This window comes from Lonchura striata, chromosome 6 (assembly GCF_046129695.1).
Source record: "Lonchura striata isolate bLonStr1 chromosome 6, bLonStr1.mat, whole genome shotgun sequence".
In the NCBI taxonomy this organism is placed as follows: Eukaryota; Metazoa; Chordata; class Aves; order Passeriformes; family Estrildidae; genus Lonchura; species Lonchura striata.
The window spans coordinates 57005558-57028452 of record NC_134608.1 but is presented as its reverse complement, the minus strand read 5'-3'; the positions used below and the strand labels follow the sequence as shown (position 1 = coordinate 57028452).

The window sequence follows — 22895 nt, the reverse complement described above, 5'->3', positions numbered from 1 at the left end:
GAACGGCCACGAACAATAAGTCACTTCCAGGTGTTTTGATTTGAATTTTTTTTTTTTTTTTTTTTTAAATTTCAAAAAGAAACCGGTCCCCGGCTCGCTCCGTGCCGCGCCTCCGGAGCATCCATCCATCCATCCCTCCAGATCCCTCCTCCCCACAGGTCTCCCTGCTCGCCGCGGGAGCCGCTCCTCCCCCTGCGGAGAGAGGGAGCGATTTCTTGAGTATTTATTTATTTATTTAATTTTTTTTGTGTGTGTGTGTGTTGCTGCTCGGAGCGGGCAGGACCAATCCGGGGCCCGCCCTGCCCGCTCGGTGCCGGGCAGCCGCCGCCTCCCGCCCGCCCGGCTGGTCCCGGCCCCCCCGGGATGCTCCGGGAGCCCGCTCCACTGCGGGAGGGAGCATGAGCTGCATCGGCTGCCGGCTGCTTTCCCTTCCCTCTCGCTGCTGAATCGCTTTCATTTTTAATCTCTTTTTTTCTTCTTTTTTTTTTTTTTTTTTTTTTTTTTCCCACCCCTACTCCTCGCCCCGTCCAGGTTTTTATGCTCAGCACTAGGGGAGCCGGGAAATTTTGTGGCCGCTGACATATTTTGGTTTAAAAATCGCTGTCAGTGGACGTTTCTCCTTCTGCTCCGGCATCGTTGTCCTGTTCACAGCTATTTAGGCTTAAGAAGCTTGATTCACTAAGGCTTGTATCCAAGGGCATCAGTCATTAACACACTGAGCTACATCTGCTTCTTGGCTAAGACTGAAGAAGGACATCTTAAGCTGGAAATCCTGCTCGCTCACTCTCTAGTGCGTACGGAAGGGGAAGCATATGCAGCAGCAGGTTCCTTTTTTTTTTTTTTTTTTTTCCCCCAAAGGCTGCCTCACTTTGAAGATGCGGTGACAAGATAATGGAGTGAAAGTCTTTCATTTCCAGGCAAGAAAATTGCAGGAGTCAGAGAGAGGAAGGAGCAAGTTACATAGCAGAAATAGGAAAGAGGACAGTGGTAAAGAACTGAAAATAAAATTAGAGGAAACAGGTGGAAGGCTGGCATAAAGCTGAGAAATATTTTAGACTGAAAGTGGTGTGTTTTTTCTTCTTTTTCTCTTTTTTCCTTTCTCTTTTTTATTTTTTTTAATTGGTTTTATTGTAGATTTTAAATTCTAAGCTGATTTTGGAGATCTCTGCAGTAACCAGGCTGCTTTACAGCAGAACAGCTTCCCCAGCGTGTCATTTTCTCTCTCCCTGCCTGCTGTCTCTGCTGTTGCTGCTGCTGACAGAAACGTGTTAGGAAAGCAGAAAGAGAAAATGCCAGCCATCCTGGTAGCCTCCAAAATGAAATCGGGACTACCTAAACCCGTACACAGCGCTGCTCCAATCCTGCATGTCCCAACGGCCAGGACCATCCCACAGCCCTGTTACCTGAAGTTTGGGAACAAGGTGGAGGTGACGAAGCCATTGTATTCCAGCCAGATTCCTCTCAAATCTTCCAATGGACAAGAAAACGCAGGAGACGGCCTCCCAGCAAGGAAGAGTAGCTCGGTAGAAAACGGATTTGACACACAGGTTAGCAGGCACCAAATGCTGGGGAGGTGTATGTGAGGATTTATTTCTGTGTTGAGAGTGTGCAGCAGGTTTTCTAGGGTAAATAGCATGGAATTGCGAGGAAGGGATGTGTGTGTGTGCCAACATCTGTCTGCAGCGGTGGGATGTTTTATATTCCACACAGTGGCATGTGTGATTCTGTCAGCATGATGGAGCTGGTGGTGGGGTGCTGAGGGATGGGGCTGCATGTGCTGCTTGCCCGTGCTGCCTTCTCCATCATCTCTGCTTGAACTGGGGGGGATTTACAGGAGGGAGATGGTGGAGATGTTGTTTGTGGGGTGTGTTCTTTGTGTGCTTTCTGTAGGTGCTAAGCGTAAGGGCTGGCTCGTGTGCCTGGGCTGGGGGAGGATTGCTGGTTGTCACAAATGGGTTTTGTGTTTGGTCATGTACTGTACCGCAGCACTAGTTGTGTGAATGTTCTGTGTTTGTAGCTGTGTGGGGAGTGAATGGGAGGCAGTGCTTGATGCTAGATTACAATATGCATGTCATTCAGTGCAGTTAAATTAAACAGATTATGTAGGAAAGCAACACTTAAGTGGAATTGCCTGTATAATGCTATATGTGCACGACATCATAGATGCAGCACATCATCAATGCACACATTTTAGGTTTCCATTTAATCTGTGTCAGCCTTCTAATGTATTTTTATATGTGCTGCTTGCTGTAGAGGGAGGAGAGATGCCCATTGCTCAGCTGGCTTAATTTCTGTGGGCAGGGTGAGGTTGGCAGCGTGGCTGGGGCTGCCCTGCACTGCCCTGCCCTGGTGAGCTCCGCAGCAGCGTGGGCACAGCAGCAGCGTGGGCACAGCGTGTGTGTGACCGTGCCACGGAGGGAGCAGAGCAGAGGGGCTGCTGCAGCAGCCACAACTGATTGCTGTGCTCCAGAGATGGCTGTACAGCCCTGGCATGTATTTTGGCAGCAGCTCTATGCGTTACACGCTGCTGCCGCCAATGTCTGAGCCGGTGGAAGGTGATACCATTATGCAGAGAGAGGGAAGTGATGGCAGAGACTCCCCTGGTTTTTTTCCTTCTTTGAGGAATAATGGATCATCCCTACCACCTCGATTCTGAAATCTGTGGCCTGGTAACCCTGTTCCCTTCAGACAAGTGTGCCAACTGATTGGGCACGTTTGACCGCGTGCCCTGATTTCGGGATATGCTGCGCTTTCCTTGCTGGTAGACAGGGTGACTATGGGGCTGCTCAGGCCAGACAGATGCAGCTGGAGCAGTTCCTGAGGGACTGAGAGCAGGAAAAGGAGACAGCCAAGCATGGATCCAGGCTAGTGTCAGCAGACAGACCAACCTGTCTGCCCTTACAAGATAATCAATTGCTCTCTCTCACTTGTGCCCGAGTCTATCCTTGTGATTATGAAACGTCAGCAAAATCTCTTTATTTGCTGCCCTTTCTCTCACACATGCCATGGTTTCTGCATGGAAATCTATATTGCTGGAAAAGTGGTTGTTATTCAGAAATACTTTCGCCTCTTTTAACAGATCATGCTCCCAGAGATCTGCCAGTGGGAGCTGTTTGCAGCACTATGGTGGTTTTAACCCTTACAAGGATGTGGAACAAACCCCATTTTTTGTAGCCTGATGATGAAAGGGTCTTGATGCTAACTTGTTATATGTGAACAGGGAAAGATTTTGGCTAAGGAAATGTCAGATAATTTTACATTTTTAATTTCTTCAGCAGCAGGAAAAATCTTAAGCTTTGCATTCTCAGTAACCTCCTCTGGCTGGCAGTCTGAGCAGATGACCAGCACCTTTTAAGGTGTGACAGTGAGGCTTTTTTCACACAGTCATTTTTTTGTTATTCAGCAGTTTTGTTGATCCAGCTTTGTTCCTTCTGCCCACAAAAGCATGCAGGGTTTTGCTATTCAAGGTGGTCATTTGGAATGGCAGTTTATATCTAGAGGGAGATTTTTCCAGATGTGTTCTGTCAAGGGCACTGTTCGTTCCCTTTCCTACTGTTCCTCCCTGCCAAGGGAGGAGGAACAGGATGGATGGACAGCTGCCAGCTGATGGGTCAGCAGCTGAAGCACTTTTATCTTGGAAGACCTTCAGCTACATTCAGGTACAAAAGTGCTTTTTGATAATAACCCTGGTAAGCTTTAGACTTGAATGCTGCAGGTCTGAACAGCCTGAGCATCTGAGGATGATCACTTTGCTTCTCTGGGTGGTTTATCTGAAGCACCAATGTGACTCTCACCATTTTACTGGGCAGGCACCTGGCATCACCTGTGTGGGATGGAAGTGGTATTCTTACAGTAGAATTTATAGTTTAGATCCACAAGCTGGACCATTGCCCAGTGTTTTGGCTCCTATCCTCTGTAGATCTTGGTCCCTCTGCAGAATTTTCAGCCCACAAGAAAGGACATCCTCCTGTGTGGGTGGAGGGAGAATGAGATTGTATCACTTGGACCAATTCCCTTGGTTCTGGGAATATTTCAGGGAGTTGTTCTTAATCCCATTGAAGTGGGTCCTTTTTGCACTACATAATACAAAATTTAGTGGCTTATTGGACTGATTATTCTGGAGAAGAGGCTTTGTCTAGAGCATGGTCTAGAAGCCACCATGTGAGGATATCAGGCCATGTTCTCATGCTGGGTTAGCATCTTTCAAGCCACTTACACACCACTACAAAGCTTCATGAGCTTTTTTTGGTGCCAGGTGGTACCTTTCTAGAACCTGATCCTTCAGAGAACATGAGCACTGCAGGTGGTATTCATTAAAGCACCAAATTTTTTTAAAAACTGCTGAAATTCAAGATGTTCCACTTACAAATGTGTTATCAATGAAAACTTCTAAATGTTTTGCTAATTTTGTTCTTCTTGATATATTTTTATGTGTGTTAGCTGGATTTTATATAACTGGAAGTTTTGTGCCTTAAGGCCTTATAAGGGCAGTGTGTTTTTTAAAAAGCTGTGCAATTTATAAAAAGCATACTTGTTGAGTATTTCAGAGTCACTTTCCAAAGAAAGGTCTGAGAGTTTTAGCATCAAGCCCATTGTAAATGCTAGTTGGAAATCTTAGGTGGATGAATCATGGCAGTATCATTCCTATTTTACTGTTACTGATATACACACTCTATTTTTTCCATATTAAATCCCCTGTGTTGTGCACAACAGTATCTGACTATTGCACTGCTGCTTATTTTGTCAAATTTAAAAACACCACCAATAAATTGCACTACCCATTTAGAGAGAATTGTTTTGGAAATATTTAACTTTGTTACCAGAGAAACTTGTGTCGAGTAGATAGCAAGATTCTCATCTCTCATCTACGAAATTGAGTTTCTCAGTGATTCTGAGAAAGTTGGATGCATTTGGCTACTAAATTTGCATTAGTAATTTAAGAAAGAAATCATTGCCAATTGGGACTCAGTGGTTATGGTGTAATTGTTCATGCAGATGCAAGAAGGAAGAGGCCATTGCAGGCAGTCTGCTGCCATGTCATTGTGAATGTCACTGAAGGACATCATGGATTTAATTAATTTGTTCATTGCTGCTATGTTGTATTCTCCAACTTCTCGACTTTCTTTCTGCAGACAACCTAAAAAATAGTGACTCTTTGTACCTTCAGTAACTGAAGCAGCACTAAAGGCATCAGGACCTTGCTAAATGGTTGGTCCCACCCTTCCTCTGAAACACTTCCAAGTTAAGAGACATCTGTTTAACCTGGGTTTAAAGTATGTGTGTTCAGCAATTACCTGTAATTGTGCTTAGTTTGGCTGGGTGGGGAGGGGTTAGGAATTGGTATTTCTTTGCAAACTTCATTGCAGCATTCATTTGCTCAAAACCAGATGGTTGTCCTCTCCTGGTGGACATGGCAAGCAGGTGCTCACAGGGTGGGATGTTCTCCCTCACTTTTCTCCTTCCCTACACTAGGATTTCTACAACTCTTGCAATTCCTTTTGCTGTCTACAGAACTCTTTTCAGTTTCCCTAGACCCTTTTTAAAAAAATAATTCCATTTAAAACTGGTTAGATACTGTCTGAAATCAAGCTACCTCGCTCAGCTAGATTTTTCATCATATTGTTGTCCCAATTTGTGAAGATCTTGTTGAGTTGGGCAACCTGGATCTGGGGTGGTCTAGTTCTGGGGTGTTCTAGATGCCCCTACTTTCTAGTCTTACACCAGATTTTTAATCTAGTGATTCTTTCCTAAATTTGTCAAGATCATCTACACCTGAGCTGTGTTCCAAAAGCATTCGCCACACCTTGAGGTTAAAAACATCTCTGTTTTTTTCCTCGTTGCCCATCTGTAGTCCAAGCAATGACAAGGGTATGGAAGCTCAGTTATAATTCCCTGATAAAAATGGAGTGGACAGCCATTCCCAGGTTGGTGGCACCCTGCTGGCACCTTCCAGAGAGTTCAGTCAGCTGTGCACTGCTCTCAAACTGATTAACTTAACAGGTTCCTCCAGTATTATTCCACACTTCAAATTTAGGCTCACATGAGATGTTTGATGAGGCACATGTGACCCACGGTCTGTGGGCTCTGGGTTTCTCTTCTCTGCCTCACACCCCTTGTGCCCATGCCATTAGCAATTCAAGTGAAGTCACATAGTTCAGATGTTAGTAATTATTTTTCTATACTTGAATTAACTTTACCAGGAGCTGTTTAAACCTCTGTATCACTGTCTTGCCAATGTGAAGCTCCATAGAGAGAAGGATGAATGGAGCATACTGCAGAGAAATGATGCCTTCCCAGCTCACCTGCATTAGCCATTTTTGTGTGTGATATTGGGTTTCACAGATCTCATACTGAACCAGCTTGCTGAAGGGATAGGGATCAAGCAAATCTTTATCTGGACCCAGTTTAAAGTCAGAGGAACATTATCTGGGTTCAGTGCCATTGCATGAGCTGCCTCACTGGTGTGAAATTTGGTCTTGCTGCAACTACTGAGCTAATTATAAATGAAATTATGAGAAATGTGGTCAATCATACTGATAACTTTCACACAAAAGATTGTTTTTTGCAGTTGGAAGAAACCAAATGGAGTCATTTTTAGGATATGACCAAAGGATAGATTTTACTGAAGTTGGGAGAAGCTAAGGAAAACAATAGATTCAGGCTATCAAAATATATAAGCACAAAATACATTTGAAATTGGTGCTAATTAGCTTGTTGATATGATTATAGTTATGTACCTGAGTACATGCTTACAAAAAGGCATGTGCTTGATCTTTCTGATGGATTTTTCTTTACACACTGTAAGCAATTTGAGGACACTAAGCAGCCAAATTCTTCTATTAATGATTGCCTTAGGTTTGATATATTCCTAGATACATACTGAAAAATACTTAATTATTGGGGTGGTGTGGGAGGTTGTTCTAGATGAAATGTTCTCAGATAGAAAACAAGAAAACAATTCCAAAGTTGTTTTATTGTGATTATTAACATGGATTTTTCAGTGATTTGTCTTTTCATATAAAGAGCTACCTTTTCTAAAGCCTTGCATTTGAACAACAGGTGTAACATTGCACTATAAATTCAGGAGGTTCTTTAATAATTGGGTTTTCATTTAGAACATGCGAAAGGTTACTTTGCATAAAGTAACTTTGTTCAAATTTCCATTTTTTTTTTATCATATTGGAAAATGGTTTTTCCCCCCCTATTACTTGTGACAGTCTATCTATTTATCTGGCTTCAAAAATTGAATATGCTTAACCTAAAGCACCTTAGAGGTAGGGATATTGTTCTTATTTTTTGGAGAACAATTGTTAAGTGGATGGCTAAGGCACAAAGAAATGTAGCCAAGGTCAGAAAGTCTGGAGCTCTATAGAAAATTACTAGCTAGTCCCTTGATACTAGATTATCTTTCTCCTTTGCTGCTACTTGTTAACAGCTCAAAATGCTCATGCATATGGTGTCCATGTGTTCTCCTTCTGTCCTTGAAACTGTTCGTTTACTCCATTCAGTTGAATTTCTTAAGTGAACACTCTCACTTTTTTGTCCCTGCTTTAGCAAGTGATTTTTATCACCTTCTGCTGTGACACTTGATGCACAGTGACACCAAGCAGAAAGAGGTACAAGCATATTAGTAGGGGAGAGCAACAGAAACTGCTTTTCAAATCTGCTGGCATTGAACCTGAGCTTTAGTTCTGAAGAAGAAAAAAAAATCTGATTATAAAAAAGTCTAATAAACAAATAATGAACTTTTCCCAACTTTCAAGTATCTAGGAAGTTTAAAAAACAAAAACAAAAACAAAAACAAACAAACAAAAAAAAAACCAAAAAAACCCCACAAAAAATCAATACCACTTGTGCTCTTTTTGCCAGTCCAGAGGGTATCAGAAAAGAAAACCTTTATTTACTGACATATATAGTATGGATTAAGTTCTGGGTTTTGGAAATTAAAGATTGGTATTGACTGGTTTTAATTTGCTTTTAGGAGTCCTTTGAGAAATATTGTCTGCTCTGTAATTTCACTTTTCAGATTGTCTTACCACTAGATTTAAATCTCTGAACAATTTGTAGAGTATTTTAATGCTTCTAGCCTACAAATTCCCTGTTCTTACCAAGGTGGAAGAAATTAAGGAGGTGCTTAAATCAATAATTATTTTGCTTGAACTTTCCAAGTTTGCAACAGGATAAATATTGTAAGTGCTGTTTAAGAAGATACATTTGTGAATTAAGCAATAGTTGGGCCTTTAATGAAAGGGTGTGTGTTCTGCTCTTGACCTTTTTTCCCATTTATTTCTTTGCTTCTTGAAACTTTGTAGCTAAATCTTCTACTTTTTATTTTGATATAAATCAAGAGATGCTCTTAAAATTTTAACCCATTAATCTATTTATTTTCCTTGCAGCAAACTGTAGAATCTCATTCTCCTGAGAAAGTCACCTGGCTAAAAATACCCTGCTTTAATATTATTTTTAGAAACAACTATATTGGAAGTATATAAATGGTTAGATATTATGTGTATTATTAGACATGAACTGTTGGTACATTTTGTAACAGGAAGCTGCTGGTTTTCCATTCACCAAGAACTGGAATTCAGTCAAACACTTGGCACTTAGTTGTATGCCTCTAATTTTATCTGTAAATTGTTTTTTCTGAAATAGTTTGTGGAAACAGTCTCAGTTTCTTCAGTTTTGCAAAGGCATGGAAATAACTGCTAAAACTTAAAACAAATAAACCACCTATTAAAATAAACGAGAAAACAGGTCACTTCTTATTTTAAAACAGGCTGAGATCTGAAGTTTTATTCTGATTCCACCTTTTTTTTGGCCTGTTGAAAGTATTTTTAGGTGTGTTATCCTTGGATTATTTTTCATTTTAATTTTGGGTTATTTCAGAATTGGAAGCAATGTGTGGGAAAACAATGCCTGAAAGGGAAAAGTATCCAACTTCTGTATTTGAAAACACACTTTTACCAGGACTTTTTCCCCTGTGCGTGTTGAGTTTTGGACTGTCATGTCATCATATTTTGACAATGTCTTGTTTACTTGCATTTTTTAGCTTGTGTTCATCCCTTGTCTTGGATGTTTCCTTAAGTCCTTTCCTTGCATGGATTTTTTTGGTCTCTACGGCTGTGGCTACGAGTTGTCGTGTCCTCTCTTTCACAGTGGGAAGGAGTCTCCCTAAGTGTCTTTATTTTACATCTTGTCACTAATCTTGGTCCATTTCTTCTGCCTTGCCCTTTGTGTAATGACAGCCATGGTAAAACCCAAAAGTGCCTTGGCTTTACTGTGAGGGCTGTGAAGCCTTCTTGGAGAAACCCAGAGATGTTTATCTCACCTGCTGAAGAAAGCGAGCTGGTCATGCATATCCAGGCTTTCTCATGAAGGATATAATCCATAAATAAATAGAAACCCTAAGCCAGCCCTTGACAGGCTGACTTGCTCTCTGGCTGCAGCAGTAGCTCTTCTCAGTGCTGGGGTCCTGTTGGCTGGGTTACACTTTCTCCAGACAAAAGGACTGACCCAACTTCCCTGTTGTTGTCCCTCATCTCCCAAATAAATAACATTATAGAGACTGATGAGGCCTTTTAGCCAAAGGAACTAGATTTCTCAGAGTTGTTTAGGAAGAACATCTTCTGGAGCAGCTGTCTGAGCACACCCATGCTTTGTTCTTGGGAGAGGTGTGTGACAGGCTGGAATTGTAATTTTATGTATTTTTTGTCTCATGGAATGGCATTCTCAGTCGTGAATACTGTTGTAGTAGTACCTTTTTGTTTCACACCACTAGGGGATCTTCCTTGATAGAATTGCTAATCTTTGGAAATGCTGGCCAAAAATTATTGTATTGTCTTTTTCTGCCATCTATTAGTTCTGTATACTTGCCTATTGGTAGAATAAAATGAATACCCTGGTGGGATTTCATGTTGCTGATCTAGCTTGTGTGATATTTTATGGTGAATATGGGTGCTAAGACTTTATTATACTTGCATATCTTGAAACAAATATTTAGAAGCAGATTTCTTTTTCTTTGGCCATCTCCACTTGAGTCGTGTCCAATGTTGGAAACTACAGGTAATTTCAGTACTGGCATTTTGATCCACAGTGATCAATGTGCAACTTTGATTGCTGCTGGTGGTGACAGTAATTAATGGATCAGTCTGGTAAGACAAATTTGATTCTGTTTTAAATTATTTTCCATTTGCCAGAGATGTATGGATATTTAAGTCTTCAAAAGTAATTGAAAAATGTCACGTGTTGTATCAAGATCAAATGTGGATTGACCATTTGATGAAATAGCTTAAGAAATTGAGCTTTTCTTGCTCAATAACCAGAGGTCAGTCTGCTTCTCAGGACAGCCACATGTGTTCCAGACTTGTCTGAGGCTTAACTGGGATGGAATATTTTGGGAAGGAGTATTTTTGGCATCACTGCATCTTACTCCTCTGGGATGGGCTCTGGAGCACACAGGGGTCCGGTCCTCCATGGTAATGTGCCAGATGGGCACTGCCAAAGAAAGCTGGCAAAAAGGGGCCAGGTCCTCTAGTGTGGAGCTGGAGAGGGGAGGCAGCAGCATCCTGTTCATCCCTATGGAGCATCTCCAGGGGAATTGTAATGAATTTGCTTTATTTCACTGAACCAGACCACTTTCTGCTTCTCAAGAGGAAGAGCAGTGGTTGCCTAGGATGCTGTTTCCAAGCAGTCAGATAGCAACTTCCCACACTGCAGCAATGTAGATTTTTTTTTCCTTTCCTACCTGTAAGATGCCTTTTGGCCTTCCCCTAGTAGGGTTTGGACCATGTGGACTGATGGCTGGTGCAACCACCAAGTTGCAGTATGGTGTGGTGGGATGTCATGCCCGTGGGTCACCACCACTGGTGGGTTGGTTTATCAGATTGGACAGCAAGGCAGTTTACCTTATTTTTTTACACAAAAATGAATTCCACTTTCTCCTTGTTGAGCAGGTAAACAACGAACCTGCAATAATAGTTTAAAAAAAGTCTGTGGAGCTCCTAGACTTCTTAATAGCTGATCTTTCACCGTTTCAGCTTTGTGATGAAACTTAATCTCTTGGCCACAACAATGTGAACTAAGGAAGATTTAGCCCTCTTTATTGCCTCCTGAGTGCACTCAGATTCAGCAGAAGAGGTGTTTGTGTTGGATAAACACAGATTTTCATCTCTTCCCTTCGCAGTCTGAGAAACGTCCACTGGTGTTGGACACAATGAAGGGGACTGATGCCACCCTTGGCTGCTGTGTCAGCATTTCTGAGCCAATGACCTGTCAGATCCACTCAGTGTTCATTGTGCAGCATTAGGCAAAGAGAAATGAAATTTCAGCGTTCCACTGGCAAATAGTTGAATTTTAAATCATTTTTCAGCGGTTCTTAGTAGCGTATATAAATGAATTGTCAACAAATAAAAGCCCCAGGCTTTCCATGCACATGGGCACGTTTTGGTCATGCAGACAATACCTGTGGTGGAAGGAGGCTCTTGCAAACCATCTTGTGAATAGCTGCAGCATCACTCAGAGCCACTGCCTGCCCTGCCTCCTCCTCTCCTCCCTGACAGCAGCTGAAATGGCAGGGCTGGCTTTGGCCAGCACTTTGCATCATTTACAGCAATGCTGCTAAATGCTGGGCTGAAATGGATGGGAGCTCAGCTAATTTGCATGATTTAAAATGCCAGCTCGGTTTAATGTAGAGCAGCTGGTATATACTTAACTCCTTCAGGAGAAAACTTAATACCAGAAGATCGCATTATCCAGGGCTATGCTACAGGCATTTATTTATTTCTTTATCTATCCCTTCTCCTCACTGCCTCCTAGAACCTTTGTAAAGATCATTTGTGCATGGCTGGCAAAGGGCTCTACTCGCTGCTGATATTTCTGTGTCTCTCAGAGTTCACAAAGCAATTGGTCCCACCATGTGACAAATACTTGTTGCAACTCCTGAGCATCCACTTACACACTGACCTTAGGAGGCAGGACTCTAAATTAAGATGTGTCATGGTGAAGGGTGGTGAGATTAGTTGGAAGAGGGACAGGTGTAGAGTCCAGGATTATGTGGATTACTGCATACTCCATTTCTTAGGGTTAAATTTCAAGGTTGAAAATGGCTAATTCCACAATTATGGTGTGCTGTTCCTCTGGGTGCTGTGCCGGCAGCCAGAGTCACCTTGTGAGGGAAGGAGGACTTGGAGGATCAAAGAATTCCTTTGCTCCCCTGAAATAATTAGCATAACGTTGATGAGAGGATGGAGGGAGCATAATCTTTTAATGCCAACCTTTCTCAAAATTGACCTTGTCACAGGCAGATTCAGCCTCTCACAGAGAGACAGATGTGTGGTAGAGTCACTTTTACTGCATCAGAAATGCTGGCACAGTATCTCATCCTCTGCCAAAATTCTCTTTGCCTTTCCCTGGGTGATCAGCCTCTTATGCAAAGACTCTGAAGGTGCCTTTGGATGAGCTGTGGGATATTGATGGATTTCACAGAATCAGGGCTTCCTCAAGGCACTTAGAATGGAGTGTTCTCTTCCTCTGGACATTCTTTATTCTGGAGTTTTCTCTTGAAACAAGCATTTCAAATAGTCACTTTTGAAGACCCTGATCAGTTTCAAGTGCAGGCCATTAAGCTGGAGATAAAACATGTGTTAGGTTCTTTTGACACTGGTAAGTCCTTAAGGGCTGCATCTCAAATTTGAGTGTTTCTATTACCGTTTATAAACCTTTGTGGTAGACAATACATAGTTACTTGGTTGATATCAGTGCTGTGTTTGGTGGATGGGGCAGGAAAGTCATGAGGTGCAGGAGAAAGGACAAATCTTCCCTAATGAAAACTGATTATTGTCTTTTTTTGTTATGAAAAGGAAACCTCTAAGATGACCGCCCATAGTCTTCTTCCATGAATGCAGGAAAGATAAATTGTCTTTGGTGATGAAATATTTCATTCTTTCATCTTCTGTTGTCCCTGTGTGTAGATGTGTTATAGATGGATAATGAGATGATTTGCTCTCACAATTAAGGGATGACTATTGTGTGAATATTAAGAAAAGCTTTAGTGATGTATAGTTACGTTATTGTAGTTTAGATGTCCTCTGTTCTCCCCATGGTTCCCCTCTGTATTGTTGCCATCAGACAGCCTGAGTTGTCTAAGATAGGTTGAAAAGAAGCTGTGTACATGTGCCCTTTCCATGGGGCAGTTGGGAATGGAAGATTTTGTTGCTAGGGGGATGTGGCATGGCAACACCTGACCTGCAATCCAGTTATAAGAAAGCAATGTCCACCAATAAATGGCAAAGAAGAGCTGCCTGACAGACTTTGGGAGGGACCAAGGTTAGCTGATGCAACCCCCAGGGTATAAAAGACTGAGCATCCACCTTGAAGATGAACCCCCACATGGTACCCATGAGGGCCGCTCCCAGTGCTGCAGATTTATTTTTCCTTATGTAGCCCTTTTGTTGTATTTTTGTCAAGGTTTAATAAACCTTCTAAATTTTCCAAGTGAGCAGTTGTTTCTCACACCTGCATATTGAGGAAGATTATAGCCCTGCATTATGCAGGCAAATTATTTATGTTGTGGAGTATATATAACACAGCTAGGTTGAACATCTGAATACTTTTGATGTTTAATATGCAAATAAATTCAGCCATCTGAGAAAAAGCCTTTACTCTTGCAGGCCAAAAATACAGTTAAGCAACATGTATCTATCTTTTAAATAGACAGAAACCATTTTGTGAGATGGTTTAGAAGATTCCTTTCTAGCTGAGGTAGAGCAGTGTGGTTAAATAAGTGGTTGTCAGGCACCAGGTCAAAACTTGGAACAAAAGAGGCTATTTGTGTTTATCAAGTCTGACTCCAGGTTTCTGGATCAGGAACAAATTAGCCAGCTTTTCATTTATGCTGTGTGAGAGAGCTGTCTGTGAGTTTATAAATCCTCACCAACCATGTCACTTGGGTGTCTGAAGTATTGTTTGTTTTCTTTTTATAGCTGAGGGATAAATTTAATTATTTTAATGCTTTCCAATTGGTTAATACAAACTTTTTAGGGATCCAAGCTTGACCTCTAATTCTTATTATTTTTCATTCCTTGCTATTTTCCACCACAGATATTTTTATTTTGCTGTTTTTAGGACTTTTCCAACTGGCTGGATGGTTAGGAAAGCCAGTTCCAGCAGACTGGACATGCTGTGAAAAAGCCTGAAGAAACGATAAGACTAGTTTCTATTGCACCCTTATTTAGAGCCTGCCTTTCTGCCAGGAGGGGTTTCAGTCCTAAAGGACAGGGAGGATGCAGGGTGAGGCTGTGAGCCACAGGCCATCAGCATCATTGGCACCTCCTTGCTGCCTGCTGCAGTTTAGCACCAGCAGCTCCCTTATCTCACAGGTGTTCTGTGAGATAAATCCATTATAATTCCAAGCAGCTCAGGTAAAGTGATACCTGGAGCCATGGATTACCTTAAATAGCTAACTGTGGGACTTCTAAACTTTCATGCATGTGTGATCTGTTATTTTCCTATTGATCTTTCTTCTTAAGGTAATACTTGAATCAAAGCAAGAGATACTCGATTTGAAGTCCTTTTCACTAGTGATTTGTGGATTTTAATAAAACGTGTGAAAATAGAAATGAATTGTTAGAAGGTTCTCAGCTGTAAACAGATATCATTACTTTTGGCTGTGTCTTCTGAAAACAGCAGTTCATTCTTTATTGCTGAAAATAATTTGAAGAGAAGATGAGAATTGAAGAGCTGCTAGCCCTATTTCAAATTATAATGAGGAGTTTGTGGGCTGTGGGTTTCCATCTGCAGTCCACTTCTATGCCATCTGCCCACGAGGGAAAAATCATCAGCTGAGAAAATAAGAGGATGTCCTGCATTTAGGCAGCCACAGAACCACCAGTTACACATGAAACCTTGTGAGATTTGTAATGGAACCTGAGCCCGTGATAGTACTGCTCTGAAAAGGAAGAGTGTAAAAAAAGGCTATTGAGATTTTGTAAGTGAAAAAAGGAGATTTTAAGCCTCATGAAATGCATGATTGACCACGTTAGTAGAAGGGAGGAATCTGCAGTGTTAATTTGTAGTATGTAAAACAGCTGAGAACTATCTGTGAAGGCTGAGATTATGCTAATTTATGCAGTCCACATTGCTACTGCTGTTTAAAAATAGCTTATTTTCCAGAGATCTAGAGCTACTGCAGATTGGCTTTGCATTTAGCTCTGCAAATTTGAACACAGAACAAAGCTTGGCTTATGTGGTCTTTTTATCACAGAATCACAGTATAGTTAAGGTTGGGAGGAACCTCTGAAGATCATCTAGTCCAACTCCCCTGCCAAGGCAGAGTCACCTAGAGCAGATTACACCTGAATTCTGTCCATGTGCATTTTGAATACTTGACCTCCCTGGGCAGCCTGTTCCACAGAATAACAGAATATGAGTTGGAAAGGACCCAAAGGATCATCAAGTCCAACTCCCAGCCCTGCACAGGACGCCCCAAGAATCACACCAGGTGCCCGAGAGTGTTTTCCCAATGCTCCTTGAGCTGTGCCAGGCTTGGTGCTCTGCCCACTCCTGTGGGGAGCTGCTCCAGAGCCCAGCCACCCTGTGGGTGAAGAACGTTTTCCTGATATCCTGACACAGGATATCATCCCCAGGTCCTGCCAGCTGTGACAGAGCAGAGCTCAGTGCCTGTCCCTCCTCTCCCCCTCAGGGGAGCTGCAGACTGTGCTGGGGTTCCTCAGGCTCCTGTTCTCCAGATGAACAGACCCAGTGCCCTCAGCCCTCCTCACACGGCTTCCCCTCAAGCCTTTCAGAACCCTCACGGCCTCCTCTGGACACTCTCTGACAGCTTCATGTCTTTTTTATGCTGTGCTGCCCAAAGCTGCCCAGCTCTGGAGGTGAGGCTGCCCCAGCTTGGAGCAGGGCAGGACAATCCCCGGTGTACCCCAGGACAGGGCTGGCCCTCCTGGCTGCAGTCCCTTTCTGTGGCGCTGCTCTCCAGTGTCCCGTTCCCAGCCTCTGTACATCAGGGCTGCCCCATCCCCAGTGCACAGCTGGCACCTTGCCTTGTTGAGCTCCGTGGGGCCGGTGATTGCCCAGTCCTCCCATCTGTGCAGATCTCTCTGCAGGGCCTCCCTGCAGGCTCCTTCCAGGGGTTGCATCGCTGCAAACTGCTCAGCATTCTGTGAGTCCTGCGTCCAGGTCATTGGTGAAGGTGTCAAAGAGCACCTTGATGGCCTAAGATGGGGCCCTGCAGAACCCCATTAGTGAAAGTCTGATGTCACCCATTCATTGTCACCCTTTGCACCTCACCCCTGAGCCAGTTGCTCAGCCATCACATGATGCTTTTGTCCAGGAGGTCACCCTGAGACACAGTATCAAAAGCTTTACTGAAATCCACAAAGATTACATCAGCTGGCTTCCCTGGATGAAGCAGGTGGGTTACCCTGTTGTTGGAACTCAAAATGTCCCTCAGACATTTTTGGATGTTCCGGGCCCAGGTCAGAAGCATTTGAGACCCTGGCAGGCAGCTGGAAACAGCTGGGATTTTGGGTTTGAGCCATGGAACGATTTACCAACCTTGTAGGAAGAACAAGAAGTCACAAAAGTTTAGATATTATAGTAGAAGTAGTCACAAAGTAAAGGGAAGAATTTTTGAGTGCTGTACAGGGGAGTTTTGGTTTTGTACATGGGGGTCAGAGGTTTTAAGATGGAGGGATTTGGGCCTGGCCTGTCCTCCCTCTTTCTCCTTCCTTACCTCCATGTTCTTGGTGATGCTGGCACTCACAGATTGGTTTAGAGTAGAAAAGCACCATTTAATATAGGTAATAGGCATTGGGGAAAACTGTAACCATGTAACACGTAATGTACCATATAAAAGATAGAAAAGCACCATTTAATATAGGTAATAGGCATTGGGGAAAACTGTAACCATGTAACACGTAATGTATCATATAAAAGATAGAAAAGCACCATTTAATATAGGTAATAGGTGTTGGGGAAAACTGTAAACATGTAACACATAATGTACCATATAAAAGATAGAAAAGCACCATTTAATATAGGTAATAGGCATTGGGGAAAAACTGTAACCATGTCACACGTAATGTACCATATAAAAGAGAGCAGCAGCCCTGGGTGGGAGAGAAGAAGCAGTCGGGAGTCAGAGAGGATGTCAGAGTGTGTGTGTGCCTCTGCCTGAGCTGTGAGCAAACCACAGCAGCCCCAGAAGAAAATCTTTTAGATAACTTGCAATAAACTGCCTTGAGACCAAACAACAGAGACTGCTGAGCCTTTCTTTGGAAGCACGGGTTGGAGGAGAGACTTTTCCACCACATGGAGCCACCCCGAACCAGGGTGAGCTCTGGCACCCTGTCATAAAGGGCAGTGAGGTTTGATGAGCAGGACTCTCCCTGAGGAAGCTCTTGCCATGCTCTCTGGAGAGCTGCAGTTGCTGCTGTTCCCCTCTTTGTGGGGCTCCAGCTGGTTCCACCACATTGCATCGCTTCCACTCAAGAGGCTGGAAGGGAAATGCTGCCCCCCTGGCTCAGGAATGGCACAGAAGCATCAGTGGATGCTGTGAACAGCTGCAGTCTTAGGCTGAATGCCCAAAGGAATTAAATCAAATTAAAGTGTGTTTTGGGTTTTTGGTATCTGCTTTTGTTTTGCAGGGCTCAACACCTGTTGCTCAGATGTGTGGTGCCTTGAAATACCTTGGAGGGGTATTTGGCTCATCTCCTGCCACTCTGTGTGTCATTGTTTTAGGTGCTTATGGGATGTAAGGAAGGAAAGGGCAGGGAGGAGGAACCTCCGTGTTGAGAATAAAACCAATTTTCAGGTTGTCATTTGAACTACGTTTCCAATGAGTGTGGGTGAAAATGAGAAATAAGAAATGTATTGCAGCTGGAGGCAGTGGCTAATGTCATATTCTGACTTAATGGTTTAAATTCTGAAGGAGCTAGAATGAATTTTGTAGTTCAAGTCATAATTTACTTGATGAATAGAATTACAGACAATACTGGAACTGAAATTAAAGATAAAAGCAATTTGGGACAAAAAGTCCTAGTGTGTAACTTGCATTTGAGCAGGTGCTCCTCTCATAAGAAGATGCTGTGGGTTTTGAGTGCCAGAAGAAAAATCCATCCTAAGCATGAACACAACTCAGTTTTGGAAGTGATAGGTGATACAGTGATAGGTGGAAGCCAAGAAAATGTAATTCTCCTTCCTCATTTTTTTCTACCACCTTTAGTCATGTTTCCTTTCCCAGTGCAAGGATGACACTTTTGATTAAAAAGCTCTTTTAACAGAAAATTGTAGTAGAGAACAGTGGTTACAATGCAAATTATTCAAGGTTCACTAAGCCACCCCTGCCTCTTGCCTGAACTTAAGGTAAAGCAACACCACACAGTCTTAACTCACTTACATAAAGAACTTGCTGAAATCTGAGAAATACAAACCACTTTTTGGATCTAATGTTCTGTTCAAATCCAGGCCTGGTGTACTTCTATCATTTCCAGGTTATCAAAAAGTATTTTTCTTTCCCCTGCTTTTCCATTTATCATGTGGTTTGGGGCATATATGCAGTGTTTGGATAGGGAAAGAGTGGAGTCTTGCATGCTGTGCCCTCTTTGAGCCAAAATACATCAGAGGGGTGTCAGTTTGCAGAAATCAAGTGACTGTGATGGATATCTGCATGAGGCAGCTGTGCCTTCAACACAAGAATAACAGGATTTGCCTGATTGGAAATGTCAGCCATGGGTTCCTGGGAGCTGTTTAGGTTGGACCCAGTCTTTGGAGTAGCTAATGAAGCCAGGAGTGTTGGAAATGCAGGTGAACCCAGTGGGAGGAAATGCTGATGTCTGACTCCAGCACAGAAAGCTGAATTATTTCTTTATTATACCTATACTATAATACAGTAATATACTATTTAAAGGAGATATTAAAACTACAAACCTACTTTTTCTAACTGCCATATCTAACTCACAACTCATGACCCTCTCACCAGAGTCCAGCCCCAGGTGGGTTGGATTGGCCATCAGGCTCAAACAATCCTCACCTGAATCCAATCAAGCAATCACCCCAGGTAAGCAGCTCTTCAAACACATTCCACAGAAACAGAAGTTGTTTTCTTTCTTCTCACTGGGCTCCTCTATGAAAAAATCCTGTGAGAGAGAGAAGAATGTGCCTGGCACACAGGAGCAGGTAAAGGGGTCCTCTTTGTTATAGATGCTTAGTCTGACTCTGAGTTTAAGCTGGGGTAGGGCTGAGTGGAAGAGAAAAGGGGAATAAAGCAGTTTGTGCCGCTGGCGTGCTGTGGGATGGGTTAGCTGGGCTGCTATTGCCACCTGGTGGTTCTGGACAGAACCAAAGCACATCTCATTTTCCTTCGCTTTCCTGGATGAGTTGCAGGGGATTAAGTATCCATTGGGTATGGTTTAGATTTATTATGGATATGCTTTTATTACAGATTATTCTTTCAATGCCATAGAAAAAAAATCCGCGATATTTTATGACTGTTATTTGTTCTGGGCATAGATGATGTTGTAAAAATTACATGATTGAGTCTTTCTTTGGGCACCATCATATTCTGAATTGCCAGTACTTGTGTGGCTGGAAACTCACGCAGTAAATATGACTGATGAATCCGGAATCTGCCTTTTCTGGTACAAAAATGGAACAGGAGGTAACGTGGTGTCCTCCTAGCCTCGGAGCGTGTCCATCAGGGACACGCTGAGACCTGGTGGCATCTGGGTGCAGAGCTAATGAACATCTCTGAATTGCTGCAGCAGGGTCCAGCCGCTGCATTACCAGGGCAAATCTGATTACCATAAGTGATTAGTGTCTTATCTTGCTGAAATTAGTGGATCATTATCAAATGATGACTTTTTGCACATTATGCTATTTAATTGTCCTTTCATTACAAAGAATTTTATTGCAATCCTTTTAGCAGGGGAATACAGATTAAGTTGTAGTTACCAAGAAAAAAAAAAGGAGATCACTGTTCAGCCTCTCCTGTTCAGTGACAAAGCCACATTCTGTAGTTAATCTGTAGATTTTCTGTCTCTAGAAAGCATATGTGTCTGCTGGAGCATTTCAGTTATAATTTCACTTATGATGTTTTCCAGAGGAGAACTGGCATAGGTTATTTGCTGTGAATTTTGCAGGCAGCACTCTGGAGCTATGATCAGCTTTGTCATGTATGGAAATTTGATCTGACCTGTGGTAGGGGTCTGACTTAAAAGTCTCTTCCCCTCTGTTGTAGCTTCCATGAACTGTGCCACAAAACTCTCTATTTTGCGGGGGGAAAGATGTAAAAAAAAAAAAAAAGTAAATCTATTAAAGTCACAAGTATTTGCTTGAAATTATGGCTGAAAAATCTCCATTGTGTTGTCAGGTGTGGAAGTTTTCCCTGGAAGTGTTTAAGGCCAGGTTGCATAGGGCTTTAAGCAACCTGGTCTAGTGGAAGTTGTCACTGCCCATGGGAGAGGTGTTGGAACTCACTGGTCTTTGAGGTACCATCCAACCCAAACCATGATCCTTCATCATGAAAGAAAAATAATTTTCATGGAGGAAAAAATATTTCTGAAGCAGCTGCACTTTCCTTGTTGCTATCATCTTTGCATTTCCAGTTAATATGGTAGTGTGAGCCAGGATTTAACATTTATTTAACATTTAACAATTTAACAGGACCTGAAATATAACTAAATGGTGCCCTTGTGTGCAGTCCCTTCCCCCATGAAGATCAAGTGCTAATTTCACTTGGCTCTTTCAAGCCACATTCACACTGTATTTTTGGCTGCAGGAGAACAATTCTGACTGCAAAGTGTAGTTGTTTTGTGATTTGCTGTTCTGTATTGTTATTCAGGCTTATTAGATTTCTAGGCTTATTAGCAGTAATCATAATTTTGCCTAGAAGCAGTTAAACCAGCAGGAAGCAGAACAACTTTTGTCAGTCAATTGTTAAAAATTTCAGTTATTAATATTCCCTGAAATGGAAGCCAGACCTTATTTCTCATGTGTGATGGTTGGTTTGTTTTTTCTTTCTTTCTGGTTCATATGTGCTTAATCCTCACAGTATTTGGAAAATTAATTGGATCACCGTGGCACAAATGCTGCTTACAGTGATCCCTGGTTGTAATGTGCAGTGAAAAGGGATGAAAGGAAATATATTGAATTGGAGGTGTATATTTTTGTTGCTGTTTTTGGTTGTTTGGTTTTTTGGTTTGCTATTTATTTTTTTTTTTTTTGCAAAGACTTTGTAATTGAACATTTCTAGTCTTTTCTGTGATTCTGCCAGCACACCAGAAGGTCTTTAAAGATCATTGTTCTTCCCAGTCCTCTGGTGGGCACCTTCTTGGTCTCCTTCATCCCAGGTTCTGCTCCCCCTGGAAGCAGCAGGTAAAAGGTGGTGACACAAAGGTTGTTGCTGGAGCTGGTTCAGGATGGGTTTTAGGTGTGTTTTACTGCCCAGGTGAGTGTGGGGCTTCTCAGGTGGAATGCAGGCACCCCTGGCACAATAAATTACACTGGTGCTGTTGGGCTGTGCTCAGAGGATACTGCAAGGTGAGGGGTTTAGCTGAGCTGGCCCTTAGTGACAGGCAAAAGTGGGCTGAAATGAACTTCTTTCAGGACACTTTTGTAAGGCTTGTCCTTTAGATTTAAACCCACTTAACATAAGGGAATAATATTTGACTGAATGTTTTGGATGGAGACAAAACCTGCCGTCCCCAGCTCAGCAGTCTGAGCTGCCTTCTTCAATTCAGCCATGGAGTTCCCCCAGTTCTGATTGTCCAGGATTGCTCCATGTGTGTGACAGAAGGACAATGCATTCCCAAACCACGTGAACAGGACACACAGTTTTTGGAAAGCATCCTCAGGTGGATGTCTCTTTTTACCTCGCTCTCTTCTCTCCTCTTCTCCTTCCCGTTCTTGGGACTTGGATGAACCAAACCTCAAAGTTTCCAAGGCACAGATCAGTGCAGTGCTGCTTCTTTTGGGCCAAGTGCTTGGAGAGTAAACCAAGCAGCATTAATAATATTTATCTGCAGAGGGAAACTAATAATAGCTTGTTCTCAGATTTATTTATTTTTCCTACTCACCCTAGTGAAGTGCTGTAATTTTTTTTTTTTTTAAATTGGTCTGTGATTTGAACTCTGTGTAACCAGACTAGAGGTTGGAAACTAATCTTGTCTTCAGAGGCACCTTGCCTCTGAAAATGACATTGTGCTCACAACTACCACATCTTTGGATATTCAGAGCATAGTTTGACACTATTTTAAAATCTCTACATAGCTTAAAAGCAGAGTCAATCTGTTATTATTAGCATCTCCTCTTTGGGGCATGGCCTGACACCGGTGAAAGAATGCCTAATAAAAATGAGAAATATTTAATTTCATGTAATCAAACAGGTCTGATTCTTTTATACCTTGAAGCTTATGTAATCGCTAGTTACATGAGGTGAATATTAAAATGAAATACTAAATTACATGGTCAAAGTAAAAGGCAAAGAAGAGTTAGATCTTATGAATCTTAATTGGATTTTTCTTTTTTTTTTCCTTTAGTCATCATATTAAGGTACATTGAGAACAGGCCAGCAATAATTTTTAGTATTGAGATATAAGCTAGACACACAAGTGATAGGAAATGGTGCAAGTAGGGGAAAAATTGCCCGGTATTCTAATATAATTTTATAACTGAAAACCTGTTAACAGTTTAAGTGAATCCCAGGCAAAATGCTGATGGTGTGCTCTTAGGCACCTCAAACTGAGGCTGATAACTGAGTTATGTTAGTAAATGCTGATTGTTTTGTTCAAGTTACACTGGGCTATAGGACATAGTCTAGATTGGGCCAAGCTAAGGAGCAGATTAAAGTAACACGCACTTCTTTGCCCCATCATGAAAGTATAGTC

The 22895-nt window shown here is 42.3% G+C and overlaps 1 protein-coding gene across 2 annotated transcripts in view; it reads left to right on the top strand.

Annotated features, from left to right (window-relative positions):
• Nucleotides 1–488: 488 nt before the first annotated feature.
• Nucleotides 489–22895, top strand: part of NAV2 (neuron navigator 2) — a 209356-nt gene continuing 186949 nt past the window's right edge. For both annotated transcript variants that reach the window (XM_077784374.1, XM_077784373.1), the window contains exon 1: nt 489–1547. In XM_077784374.1, the coding sequence (XP_077640500.1) occupies nt 1290–1547 (258 nt within the window). In that variant the 5' untranslated portion in view covers nt 489–1289. The remainder of the gene's footprint in view (nt 1548–22895) is intronic.